Here is a 14,292-nt window from a genome sequence, read left to right as displayed (position 1 = left end):
TTCCATTAAAAGTGAAGCGCTCATAAAATGACCTCCTTTCAGAGACTCCTACAAAACATCCATGGGAATTGGTTACATCATCTGCAGCAAGGGAGCAGTCCTTGTTGTGAGTACAGCGGATCTGGTTTTCTGGTAAAGTGCTGTCACCCTCTGGTTGTTTGTGGTAAGTACAATGCCCGTGAGTATGCATTTTCTATTGGATGGATGACATGAGATGACAAAACTGATGGAATCTAATCAAATCTAATGTAATTAGTGGTGATGTACTTAAAATTCACAGACACGCCAAGTGATCGATTGTTTTGTATTTCAATAAGTTTGGAACAGCATGCGCAAAAAACAAACAAAAGAAATACAATAATTAAACATGCAACATCCATCAAATGTAAAGTTGGGCCAGCCAACAGATCCTTATCACAACGTACAACAGATAGAAATAGATGAAAAAATAACAACTAAAAAATAAAATTAAAAAAAAGCAACTGAGGATGAACACAAGTAGATGGGCTGTTGTTACAGTACAGAGCCAGCAGATGGAGGCATACAGTGTGAGATTGTTAACAAGACATTGAACACTGAGGTGAAATGGACAACCAAAATCTAACCCTTCTTACAGTGGTTGATCACTGTTACCTGGATGTCACTTCAATTCAGCTTCCACACCATCAGTCATAACAGAATATTCAAGACTTTTATGGATCTGACTATTGATGTATTTTAGGCTGGTAATCACAGAATGAATGACAGTAAAATAGGACACACAGAGAGCTGCTGTTGCCCCAAGTGCTTAATCTGTTCAGGTGAGTCCAAAAGGCACATCACATTGCAAAAATGTGAAGATGGGAAATACTCTGGTAACATCTGTAGAATGTTTCAATCACTGCCAAAAGTTGTTGTTAGTGTAGCGAGTATATATAATCGACCACATAATACTGGTAACGCACATATTTTTAGGTCCTGCCTTTAAAATCCATAATTTCCTCTTTTATTTCATTTAAATAAAATATAACTCCAGGCCCCAAAACACCACAAATTATCAGGGATGGGGTGTGGGGTGTCCAAAAAACAGGTAACCTAGAATGATTTCCAACCAGTACAATGACTAAGACATTTAAGGTGGACATTACATGAGGCAAGGTCAATCCAGAGAAAATTTTAAAAGCACATAAACATGGCTGGTTGAAGTTAACCATAAGTGACAGCAAATACAGTACACGTTTCTCCTTCCTGTGCTATCAAAAAGGCAAAGCAAACTTTAAATACTGCATGGAATAGAGATGGTGATTGAGTATATAGTCAATACAGGATAGTGTTGAAACAGAATACTGGTCTCTGTGACTTTCCCTCATGAACAAGTTCATCCACATGACCTATCAAACTGTCTTTTCACTGATTTGTCCATTAGCAATCTCTTTTTTTTTTTTGAAAGACCTGAGCTGTACCAAGTAGTCTGCATACAGTGCATCAATTACAGCCAAATACTGAATACATACAGTACTAACTGTACATCATTGTCAAGTACATACTGTCATTAATTTGTTAAGTATTTGTAACACATTTTGCCTGCATCTTTAAAATCCGCCTTTGAAGTCTTGTTTGAAGATTTATCTGTTTCAAGGCCATTTTGCTGTCTGTTAGCTGCTAAACATAAATAAAAACAAGTTACAAGACAGGAGTTGAACATGAAAAAGCAATTATGTAAGTGTAAGTCAAAATGTCAGAAAATATCAACTCAGAAAAACTCTGTGCTACTGCAGTAAGTAAGGAAAGAAAAAGTGGTGTTTATGAGTGTTATTAGTCTCTATGGATGCCCCTTTGTGCGTACTATCTGAACTAGCTTGCTGGCTGTGAACTTTGACCTTACTGTAGGCTCGTACAGTAGATTGGGTCCGGTGAACTACATCACAGTGTCAAGGCATAGCATGGCTCATCATGGCAGAAAAGATGAAGTAGCACCTAATGGTTATAAAGAGGTTAAGGGCCTGCAATGGAAAACAACAAAATACCAGTATGGTTGGTTAAAATAAGAAAATGTCTTGAAAATACATGTCATGTGGGGTTTATCTGTTAAGTGAAGGCAGCATGAGAATGAAACCATGACACAGAATACTGAGTCTGAAGAAATGCAGCAAAAAATGTCCATTGTGTGGATCCACAGTGGGCAGAACTCGGCATGATCCTTCCCTGATCCACAACGAGGTGCAGGACAGAAACACAGGCAGGACCAGTCCAGACATGTCCTTTCGTCTCATTCCAAAGGTCCAGCATATTCTGTTCACATTGTTCTTTATTTCATAACACTGTCTCTGGTTTGACATACTGCAGCTGATGCGATTCTGTATCAACCTGTATCAACCGTCCTGTCATTGAGTATTTCATGAGGGGCGGCCTCTTCACTTAGAAATCTCAATGAGCCACCTCGTCACTTCAGTTTAGCAGGACTATCTCTCTGCTGTACACCCTCAGGGACTTCCATGGGAAGCATTGTCAGATTAGGCGAAGCAGGCAGGCAGGGTCAGTGGCATGACTGGTTAGAGCTACAGACTGGAGGCTGGGGCTTCAGCTGTGGTAGCTGGGCAAAGCTGCCTGTTTCTGGGAGAGACGCAACAGCTCCTCCCTGATGGCCTTGATCAGGGAGGCAGAGGAGTGGGTAGGAGGAGATGTATCCAGGGGCGGTGGGGCTGAAAGATAGCCCACCACAGGGGGATCTATGTGGGAGGGGGGCGCAGAGGGCTCTCTGATACCACTTCTAGGCATCTGGAAGATAGAGGAGGATGAGTAGTCAGGACAGTCCAGGAACTGAAGGCAGGAAAGACAGGAAAAGAGAAGAAAAAGAGGAATGAAAAATGAGGAAAATGGAGGAAAAATGTAGAAACTATCGAGACATAAAAGTAGAAGAAAATATCAAGTGGTAGAAATTTTTCAGAGCAGCATGGCATTAATAAAAAACTAAACACGTAAAAAATCAGGAGAGATCTTAAAAGAAGAAAAAAATCCCCTCGGCCAAATAAAGTAAAAGTTTCTCAACTTGGCCTCATTTCATTTCAGGTTTAATGAATCTGAAATGAATAAATCTATGATTCACTCACTGCATCTTTTTCAGGCTCGACCCTGGAGAAGTTGTCATCATGGTAGTGGTTCCAGCCGATGCCTCCGTTCTGGCCTGGAGGAGCCCTGACCCCTGCTGGGTAACCATTCATCCGGCTGGACAATCCCACCTGTGTCAGATGATGGAGCTGGGCGCCTACACACACAGACAGAGACACACGCACACACACATCACACCACATCAGAGCTACTGTTCCTAACACTCAATCCTCAGCTGCCCCTTTTGCTGCAATCCTACTTTGATGCAATCATTACAGTCTGAAAAGCAGTCTGTCAGCGCTGAGCTGCACTCCGTATGGGAAATGCCAGAATCCATTTCTATTAGTCTAAGTCACATGATTGCAGCAGCATCACGCCAGCTCCTTTAATAATTTAAGACAAAGACAAGGCTCTCTGAGTGTGATGGGTTTATGGGGTGAAGGTGTGTGTCTGTAAGAAACAGCGCTGTGGCCCACATCCAGAGGAGATCGCAAATAATGTCCACAGACAAACCCTCTGTATAAAGACAATAAATTAGGTTTCAACCTTCAAGTATTAATGCTTGAGATGTGCATTTTGTAATCTTTTCTTTTGAAAATGTTGTATACTTAAATGAGGCTGTAAGAAACTGGGATGAAGATGTGCACATGATGGGCTTCATTTGCAGTATTAGCAGTTTGAGGGTGTTTGCATGAGCTTGTGTATGCAATTTCCTCTTGTACCTGTAGTCCCCCCCACTGGTCGCGGTCTGGCAGATGAGGGGAGCTCATCAGCGTATAGGCCCCTACTGGAGTACAGGCTGTCTGGCTGGAGCTGCTCACTGTGCCCTGCTGTTTCTCCTGGTGGCAGGTAGCTGGAGCCAAGGCCCTGCCTGAAACACAAAGAAATTAATTTTCATTCACTTGCTTTTTAATGAAAACATTTAAAATAAAGTGTTTTTCTTAGTTGCTGTCTCCACAAGGTCATGCCAACAGAGCCTTTAAAATACAGGATGTGCGTGTCCAACTCAGCATTTTCTACAGGCAGGTGTCTAGGTGGAGTTTTCACTGTAAAGACCAATAACACTACTTTGTGGTTAAGCCAACCAACGAAACAGCTCATACTGTGTATGTCATATATATGTTTGTGTTGGTGCTTGCATGTATGACCATCAACAGGGTCGTCTGTAACTCTGGTTTCACAGTGTCTTCTATGTGGTACAACATATAACTTAAAATTTGTCTTATGCAGTTGATTTAGTCTTAAATGTTCTCACAATTCACAACCACACAGTACATAAAACAAAGGGTTTGACAGCTGCTGACAGTATTTTTTCCACTGGGCTCAAATTTCCACTTGTGATAAGTTGTTTGAATGTCTGTGTGTGCATGGGTGTCTTGGTCTTTTTGGAGCCAGTTAAGAGACCAATGCTTGGACCTAATCCATTAAACCAATAAAATAAAAATGACTCTTCTTTCATTATTCATGAGGCCCAATGCACTCAATGCACCTGAAGGAAAATATTACCACTGGTGAAGTGGAAAGAATCAGGCTGCGCCGATCAATAAGAAATCACTTTGGTTTAAGAAAAGGGGGTCAAATGAGGATATAATTTATTAATTAATACATGAATACTCAATTTTCATAGACTGCTCTACTAACCTTGGTGTCAGGCCTTGGACTGAAGGAGGGGACATGCCCAGCTCAGTGAACCTCTGGGGGAGACAAAGAAAGACACACAGCACTTAGTAAAAAGCGAAACAGAGGTACCTTGAGATTACAGGGGACATTGTCTGCATTTGTGGTTCTTAGGAATAATCAACTTACAAATAATATTCATACTATATCAGGATGTAGAAGAATCAAATATTGTATTTAATGCAAAGAGAGTTTGCAGTGGATGTCCATATTTCTTAAGAAAGCAAAGCTGCACTGTGCCTATTGTATTTATAGCATATTTTGGCAGTGGCGCTCAATTCATGTAGTAAACGATGTTTGTTTTTAGCAAGCATGGTTGTGTTGGATATCATTCTTTTTTTACAGCTCACCTTTTACAGCATATTAAAGCACTGAACCAGCAAAAGCAGAACCAGCAAATGGCTTTTCATGGCTCCACTGCTCATTGTTAAGTCTCTCTCTATGGCTGTTACTGGGTGAAAGCCGGTGTTGGAATGTAGGGTCAGGACAGTCATTTTTAGTAACAATTTTTACAGCTGTATTCATTTAAATATGGATTTAAAAAAATGCATGTGACGTGTTAAATTAGCATAGTGACAGCTAAGCTATACACAAGATAGGAATATGTTTAGTTGAACCATAAAACAACACAATATTGCCATGAGGCACTGTGCTTCTAGTTTTCCATTGAGAGTGTGGAATGCATGGTTGTTTTAACACTCACAATGCTGACAGCATGCGTAGGCCTCACTGCTAATCTGAGTGATTTAATGGGCAACAATCTTTACAGTTTCCTGTAACACTAATATAATGCTCTTTCATCTCTAACAACTCATAACTTTTCCCTTCTCATATAATACCCATGGGTACTGAAAACCTTTATTTAATTTTAACTCAACTCACTACCCTTCAATATGAATTTCAAAGCCATGGATATGCTATAGATAACTTCTACTTTGTCTCTTGACACAGTGTGTTCTACATGCACAATATTATAGTGTAAATATAAGGTAAAAAAAAATACAACTGTGAATACTGAGTTTATTGTTCAAGAAATCTTCAGAACACGTCGATGTCTGTATGTTCTGTGAAACCAGCCTACACTGACAAGAGCTAATGCAGATCAAGCATATGCAGGGAACATTACTGTAAAGTCTTAGGAGATGTAGATAGCTGACGGAGGTTGTAAGGTCGCAGCTCTATCTGTGGGGGCGACAGATGGAGGAATACTTAACTGATTAGTTTGCTAAGAGGACACGATTAAACGTGAAGCTATAGGTTTCATGCTGCGAATGAACTGAAAATAACCCTGAGAAAGGGAGGAGATAGTGAATACAAGAGATTTTACATGTGTCTGTTTAATGTTTGGGCTATTACAAATTTCAACAGGGATCCTGTTTCTGTTGGTCTGTCCTCAGATTAGTGAAATGAACAGATGCAGGACAGAATACAGCTTACAGGATCTTAAACTAGCAAAAGCTTAGATGCCAGGGAGAACCATTTGTTTCCAACACAGAGTTTTGGTCACTGCTACATGAAAACAGAATGACTTGATGCTCACTGAATGGTTAATGCTCTATCAACAGTATCCATTAGATATAAGTGCCAGGGATGGCTACTTACACCAGGGAAAGGGCCAAGACCTTGGTAGGAAGGACCCCAGGGTCTGGGGCCCCGGCCTGGAGGGCTGGAGGCAGGGGGGTTGCTGTTGACCCCTGGGAGAGTGATTCCCGCTGTGCTGCCCTGGGAGGTGGGCGACACGAGGGCAAAGGCATCGTCCAGCAGGGAGTGCATCTGCTGCCGCGCCTCCTCTATGGAGGGCTGAGGGGGCATGTAGGGGGGTGGGGGAGGGGCGTGACCTGGAGGAGAGGAAGTGGGGCCCAGGAAGACATCATCAGTGGGGGAGGGGCTCCTGTGAGGGGATCCTGGGCCTTGGTCGGGGTCCGACTGGGATAAATACAAACATATTTACTTGCTGTTAGAAAGGACACACAGTGTATGTTCGATTAAACAGATGTCATGATGCTTCTGCACTACTCACTACGTAGGCCACATTGTTGACCCCAGGACACTTTCTGTAAGCAGCATCACTGTCTTCAGTGATCAGGTGGTCTTTGTCTGCATCCATCATGCCTCCATTCAGCTGCTCCTTCATCCTCTGTTTGGGAGAGCGCCTCCCACGACCACTGAGAAATAAATGGAGGAATGTTAATTAATTTATGAGTAAAAAAAAAAAGAAAAGAAAATCAGCCCTACACACACACACACTTTCTTTTCAACAACAATTTTTCCACCACAGTACCAAACAAGAGCATTGACCCAGAACATGAACCCTAACCTCTTTTTCGATTCCATGAAGATGGAGGGCATCTGAGCATCTGGATCCAGGATCTTATCTATTTGTATCTGTGCTTTCTGATAGATGCGATCCTGGTCCTTCACGTCTCCAAGGCCACTGGTCACGTCATCCATGGCAGGGAAGTCGTAGTGGCCTTTCCTCTTAGCTCTCAGACGTATCTTGTTACGATGGTGCTCAATTTCTGACTTGTGCCTCAATGCTACCTGGATCTGAGGAGAAAATTACTTGATTACAAAACGTGCCTTAAAATGTAGGGTAACAATATTACATGTACACACTTTGCAAACAGCGAGTGACAAATCACAAGCACTACAGCAGCGTCAGAGTAAATGTCTATTTAAAAAAGTAAATTAGGGAACTATATCCTCCAAAGAACTTGCAACACTGTGATCTGCTCCTATCAAGTCTTCTTTAGTCCATTTATAAAAGTAAAAAAAATTAATTGTTGTAATTTTCTCATGTGAAAAAGAAGAAAATTTGACAGCAGATAACAGTGCCACCAGTCCAGATACAGTTTTTTGCGCTCTTGAGAAACAGAAGTGCATGTGTTTTAGAGAATCGTGAATCGTCTGTCAATATCTCACGACAAAAGCCAAACCAAACAGAACCAAATAGTTTATACTTTTGGAATAATTTATTTGCTAAAAAAGAGAACAGTTTTTGCTTTCCAAGAAAGTCAAAAGAGCAAACCTCTTTGTTAATTTGGTTGGTGTCTGACAGTTTGCCATTGATGGGTGGGCTGTGCAGCGGTGGGACCGGCATGGGCTGCATGGCGATAAGCTGGACTTTGTTGGGGAGTCTCCTGCTTGCGTCCGTGGCACGAGACATCCGATCGACATGTTCAAAGATGGAGGCCGATGACAGATGCTCGTTCGTACCATTCATAGGTGGAGGACCTGAGGAAGGAGGCAAACAAGTGGGAATAACTCAGTCATAACACAGTCAGCACAGTGCAGTTATTGGAAGTCTAAATACTAATAAGTTAAATTAGGTAACAGAGCACAGACGACAACAGCGCAAAGATCTCCATGGAACATTTACCTTTTATTTGATTAGCATGACTATAAAATGTGGAGTAAATGTTTCCGGTGTTAACATGAAATTGACAAGGATTTCTATTCCCAACTTCCTGTCAAACAACGGCTTTGCCTTTGTTTGTGAAGTTGCTTGTTTCTACACTGTGAGAGACACCTCAGAAGACAGTGATGGATGGTGAGAGCAAGCTGAACACAAAGCTACCACAGAAACAGACAGACAACACACAGACACAGCTGCTGGGGGTCAAGCCTGAGGTCTACAGAGACACAGAGGGAGAGCGAACAAACTCTTACCAATTCTATTCTTGCCTGCAAACCACAATAGAAAGGAAAGTGAGTTTTATTAAGATGAAGGAAGTCAAATACAAGCACCTTATTAACTGTAAGTTAATAATAAAAATAAAAAAGCCAAGAGAATTGAAGACTGGCCACCATGACTGCCATTTTAATTTTTAGGAATGAAAAGAAAGTAAATGAGAGAAGCACAGAGAGAGAGGGAGGGAAAGGCAAGAGTCATTTAGGTAGATACATTTCCACAGCTGATAAAAGCTTCTCTTCTGGTCTGAAAGAAAGGAGCTGCTTCTGATGAGCAGAAAACGCACTGATCAAAACAAAAGGCTGAAGGAACAAAAAGAAAGATGGTTCATTACATAATACTGAGTATGTCTCATGTACAATCTACTTATAAACATTGTGGCAGAGTGTATAAATCTCTCAGGCTGAGATTTATCATTAACAAAACAGAGACCATTCCTCTGTGGGTGCGTCAGGCTGAAGTCTGTGTGCCTGACTGCGTCTGGCTCCAGCATGTAGTCTCTGAGTGGCACTGCAGGCTTGAATCTATCAACAAGCTGTCAGATAGAGTAACTTCAGCTATTTTTTTCTCCTCCTATTCCCGGCTCACTCCTCTCTCTCTCTCTCTTTGGACTTCTTTCGACCATTGACTAGAGTTCCTACCAGGTGTTTCTTTTACTCTCACCGTTTCCCTCTGTAATCTTTGTGTCACTGCTTGGGGGTGACGCTGCACTTTTCCTCAGTATTTCTCTGTTTCGTCTTTGTTCATCACTTCACAGTCTCTTTTGCTCTCAGTCTGACCCTCTTGTCAATCAAATCGTGCCAAGTGGAGTTGCTCTCTCTTTATCTCTTTCTATCTACCCAATCCCTTCAGTTTCCACCTCCCCCTCCCCCTCCCACCTCGTATTTGCTCTCTGTGTTTGGAGGAGTGATGTGAGTGTTGCCAAGGCCACTTGCCATTTAAAACATTGATGGGAAGCTTACGGGTCTGCTTGCTGTCACTGGGCGTGGCGTGGGCTCTCAGGTTCTCCTCGGTGGATTCCCGCTCACTGGAACGGTCACTTACCACAGAGTCACCGTCTGACGGCGAGATCCTATCAGAAAAACACACACACACACACACACACTTACATAAATAATAGAAGCCCAAGAACATACTAACATGCTGAAATGCCATGCATAATCAAAAACAGTGCTTTTCCAGAAAGGTAAAAGCTGGGGGGAGTCTTCTAAGAAATGATAATGTGATATGAAGCTCGTAAAGCTAAATAGAAAAGTATTTTCACTAAGAGAATGATTAAAGTGACAATTAATTTGTCCTGGCTGATTATAAAGTGAAGGAAACAGCAAATAACTGTGTTGGAGTCATATGTAGTCATATATAGTCTATTAATCATAGCAGTTGGTTAGGAGGTATTAGTAATGACGGACATATTCAAGCAAAACCCAGCTATTATACAATCGAATTGTTGAAACTATTTACAACAGTGCTACGGTTAAAAGAAAGTTAAAATAAACCCTGCAAACAATGAAATAAATAAATATACAGTCTAACTTTATATACTGTAAGCTATATAGACAGTCTGCAAGAGCAAATGAAGATCCCTCACTGTCAAATGCATAAATAATTGATCAGAGGATCTGTCAAAAGATTTTAGTCTGGTTGAGTGACTGTCCCAACCGAGGTAAGTGGAAAATCAGAGTGATGGGGTGAAAAACACAAGCTCTGCTCAATATCTAAATAAATATCTTAAAGTCTGTAAAGAGAAGAGGAATAAAACCAAAACACATTTCTGTCTGTGAAAATTGGTGGATAAAAAAAAAGAAAAGAGGACAATAATAAATGATCTGTTGACCATAACATAAGCGAGTAAAACACGGCACAAACATAGGCTGCTTATGATAATTCAGGGCCTCCTTTTGGTACTTTTTTTTTGTTACATACACTATAACAGCATGACCGATATAGACACAACCTGATGGAATTTAATATTTCCATTTACTATATTTATTTGGACCTACTGTCGACAAGTTTTCATACTAATTTTCTCCTCCTGCCCTGCACAATCAGCAGTACTGACCTTCCTCGCCTCCGGCCGCTGCGGGACGCTTTGGTGGACGAGGCTGAGTTTTTGGATATGGGTGTGGGGATCTCCCCATTCTCAGATGGACTGAGGCCATCTTTAATGGACACGGGGAGGGGCCCGGGGCCAGGCCCTGGCGGGACAGGCTCCTGAATCACCATGACATCATCCTTACTCTGCTGGCCAAGGTGCAGCTTGGCAAAGTCGAAGCCTTTCACACTGGGAGCCTGCAACTGAGGAGGTGAAAAGGAAAGAGAGGAGGAATACACAGTTTTAGGAAATAGGGAATGGAAAGACAGGTGGAAAGTCATATGACAGAGAGAGGTAAGGGAGAGAGTGAGGAAAGTTTGAAAATACTATAAATATTTACTAAAGAAATATTCAGTAATGTGGTGTTCATCATCAAGTGCAATCATACTGACATATTTTGCATGATGACATGAGTCTGCAGTTTAAACCACAGCAGTGACAATGTTGCATTGAAATTTCTCTCAAGACCAAGAGTGGTGAGAGACAGCCAGACAGATGGAAAGACAAGTTTGGAGTTCATAATTAGGCTGAATAACTGCTGAATCGGTGTACAAGAGGGAGACTCAGACAGACAGTCATTAATGAATAAAGGGAAAGACTGTGAGACGCAGGGACAGGGATGAGAGTTGTGGGGAAACATTGAGCTGCATGCTCTCCTTTGAGGTGGTGGAGGATGGAGGCTGGAGACTGAAGCAGAGAGACTATTTGAGTGTAAAGCCCTCGAGACTTTCCAACAGCGAAAGAGTAAACAGACGATGTCAGATCTCAGTATTTGATCTCAGTAAACTTGCAGTTTGTGAAACTCTTGTCCTATGACACTGAAATGCGGCTACACAAGAAGAGAAGAGTGACATGACATGTTCCTGTTAATTCTCTGAATTATATGTACACTCGCTGAGTTTATTGAAGCAAAATGTGTGGCTTAAAGAGGCTTGTTGGTATAAACCTGCTAATCCAGCGTGATGCTTGCCAGTATGAAACTGCTAATCCTGAGAGAGAGTATGTGTACATGTTTGTGTGTGCTGCTCTCCGCAGCATATAAACAAGGCCAGTCAGTGAAAAAGAAGGCATTCAAAAAGCTGCAGCTGAAATAGTAAAAGCCGTTTCAGTATAATCAACACTGAGGCTGAATGAAAGCAAACAGACAGCTCGTGATATCTCCCACACATTATAGACAGTAATTACTAGTGTGGTCTAAGGGTAAATTGGGGAAACACTCACAACAAACAGTTGATACATCCCAAAATGACATCTATAAATCTACTTCACCACATCTTAAGACAAACACACCAATACTAAGTCCATAGTGAAATCTGCCATATGTATAATACTGGACTTATTGTGTCTGGTCATTTAAACTGGGGAAAGAAGGACCCTAATGTCCACTAATGCAAACACCCACTAGTCTCTATAGCTACTACACAGTATACCTCCTCCTTGGCTCTCCTCCCTTTAGACAACATTTTCATTCTCTCTTCTTTCTTCATTCCCTCTGTTTTCTTCTGCATTGCTTTGCTCTCTTGTCTTCTGTGCACTTCTGGTTTCATCTCTTTCTTTTTAATTTTCTCCTTTTCCTCATCTTTGTCCTCATCTTCTTCCTCCTCCTCCTCATCTTCCTCCTCCTCCTCCTCTTCTTCTTCTTCCTCCTCCTCCTCCTCTTCTTCTTCCTCCTCCTCCTCCTCCTCACTGCTCATACTCTTTTTGCTCTTGGGAAGAGCTACTGGTCTCTAAGCAGAAGCAATGGTGGATAGTGTAAATACTTCGAGTGATGATGTTGTCGTCTCTTTACCTGACACATGCCGAAAACTCAAACTCTGGACTATTAAATATTGACTACTGCGTTCTTTATGTAATTAACTGCGTAAGATTAGAATAATTACCAGAGAACAGCCAGCATTCACAGCAAATATACACACAAACTAGGTCTCCACTACATCTTTTACAAACCACCAGACACTGCTCTGTACCTTCCCCTTTTCAACCTCCTTCTCTTCTTCCTCCTCCTCCTCCTCTTCTTCTTCATACTCCTCTTCCTCACTAAAATCTATATCCTTTTTAATTGGAGGGAGTTTCTGGCGAAGGGAGGTCCTTGACTCTCTGAATGACGTAGTAGGCTGGGAGAAGAGGAGTGGTGTTAAGTGACAGATGATTGTGTTAGGCAGAGAGGGCAGAGTAATTGATTCTGCACTTTAGATTCATTGCATTAACCCAATGCGAAGGCTTCAGTTCACAGCGCAGCTCAACCAAAGAAATGCATGTGGAATGAAAGACAGAGGCAGAAAGAAAAGAAAAATCCACATACATGGACCCCTGAAAACAGACTGGTTGTAATTCAGCATGCAAACAAAATTATTTTTAGGAATAGATTAGAATGGTATTTTTGTGTCAGCAACATTGGAGTTAATGATGAAAGAGTCCCTGGTAGCTGCTGCACCACAGAGAGTACAAAGCTCTCTGGTACTGTTGTTGGTCAGTGCAGCACAGCGGAGATTCCTGCATGCGTTCTTCACAGTAATGAAACTATCCAAAATAAAAGCCACTTTTAAATTGTATCACACATGATTAAACTCACTGGAACAACGGTTTCTGCCCATCCTTCTCACCAAAACAAAAAGCATAAAAGACAAAACACTGTATGATAGCATTTTGCCCAAGCCCAGAGCTTGGACTTTTAAAGCTCTGGGATTTCTTTGGGCAGTAGAATTGCTATCACAATTAATTAAGTACCACAATTAATTAGTTGTACTACACACTGGACTATATGGGAGGTGTGTACTACTCTAGTAAATCTAAACACCAGAATGATTAATAATTCAGCATCACATAACCCTTGCTTGTTCTTTGACTCTATAGTAAACTTGACCCTGTGTCTCTCAGAGTGAACTGATGCAGAAAGTATAAGAAAACCTCAAAAAGGTTTTAAATAAAATAAAAGGGCAGACGAAGCCCATCTCAGCATCATGACTTCTAATCCAGTTGAACATGTCCTTTAATAAGTCTCTCCACTGGAATCATTAAAGTTTTACTAATCTAATCTAAAAGAAGAAATGATGAAGAAGTTCAGATTCTGTGCAGTCCTACAGCACATTGATGGCAATGACAGATACACCCCGTTAATTAGCAGTTCATTTGAATTTAAAAGTGGTCTCTGCTTTCTGGCTTCCCAGATCAGCTGAACCTTTCTACGCAGATCTCGGTAATGTTTGGCAAACTAGTTTGGCTGTACAAGACACAACATGGCATATTAAAATATGAAACTCTGATACAACGAAGCCTTGGTCAGACACTGTACAACACTGATAGGACTCTACCTTCTGTCTCTGCTGGATGGAGGTCATGGCGTCTGGCTGGAACTCCAGCTTGTCTGTCCGACACAGTTTCCAGTACAGGATTGAAATGATGATGATGACGACGAGGAGGGGAATCACCACCCCGATGACGATCCACATGTTGGTATTCTCAGCATCAGAGGGTGAAGCCGTCACTTTCTCTACAGCTTTAAACAAACAGTTAGACAGAGGGACATGGACGTTTTTAGTTTGAAGTTGACCTTGACATACAAATATGGCACATATATTATGTTACAAGAGTCCTTTCATCTGTGTATGTGGTATAAACATTTCAAACATACCCCTTTATTCCCTTTAAGCCTATTCACAAACAGTTTAGGGGGGGTGCTAAGCTAAACATGCAGTATTGTTGGAGTGCTGACTCTTGTCTAACTGCTCTAATCTTCAATGCAGAC

At 41.6% G+C, this 14,292-nt stretch overlaps 1 protein-coding gene across 1 annotated transcript in view; it reads right to left on the bottom strand.

Moving 5' to 3' along the window:
• Positions 1-303: 303 nt before the first annotated feature.
• The window catches only part of LOC111228659 (UPF0606 protein KIAA1549-like), a 34,478-nt gene continuing 20,489 nt past the window's right edge, over positions 304-14,292 (bottom strand). The window contains exons 11-22 of the mRNA XM_022754653.1: positions 13,859-14,043; positions 10,515-10,750; positions 9,391-9,527; positions 8,434-8,448; positions 7,793-7,998; positions 7,082-7,311; positions 6,785-6,929; positions 6,367-6,690; positions 4,729-4,781; positions 3,810-3,958; positions 3,090-3,244; positions 304-2,799 (exon numbers count right to left, since the gene is read on the bottom strand). Of these exons, the coding sequence (XP_022610374.1) occupies positions 2,560-2,799; positions 3,090-3,244; positions 3,810-3,958; positions 4,729-4,781; positions 6,367-6,690; positions 6,785-6,929; positions 7,082-7,311; positions 7,793-7,998; positions 8,434-8,448; positions 9,391-9,527; positions 10,515-10,750; positions 13,859-14,043 (2,075 nt within the window). The 3' untranslated portion in view covers positions 304-2,559. The remainder of the gene's footprint in view (positions 2,800-3,089; positions 3,245-3,809; positions 3,959-4,728; positions 4,782-6,366; positions 6,691-6,784; positions 6,930-7,081; positions 7,312-7,792; positions 7,999-8,433; positions 8,449-9,390; positions 9,528-10,514; positions 10,751-13,858; positions 14,044-14,292) is intronic.

This window comes from Seriola dumerili, unplaced genomic scaffold (assembly GCF_002260705.1).
Source record: "Seriola dumerili isolate Sdu_G_001 unplaced genomic scaffold, Sdu_1.0 BDQW01000219.1, whole genome shotgun sequence".
Classification (NCBI taxonomy): Eukaryota; Metazoa; Chordata; class Actinopteri; order Carangiformes; family Carangidae; genus Seriola; species Seriola dumerili.
The sequence above is the reverse complement of the archived record's forward strand: the minus strand, read 5'-3'. Positions and strand labels throughout refer to the sequence as shown.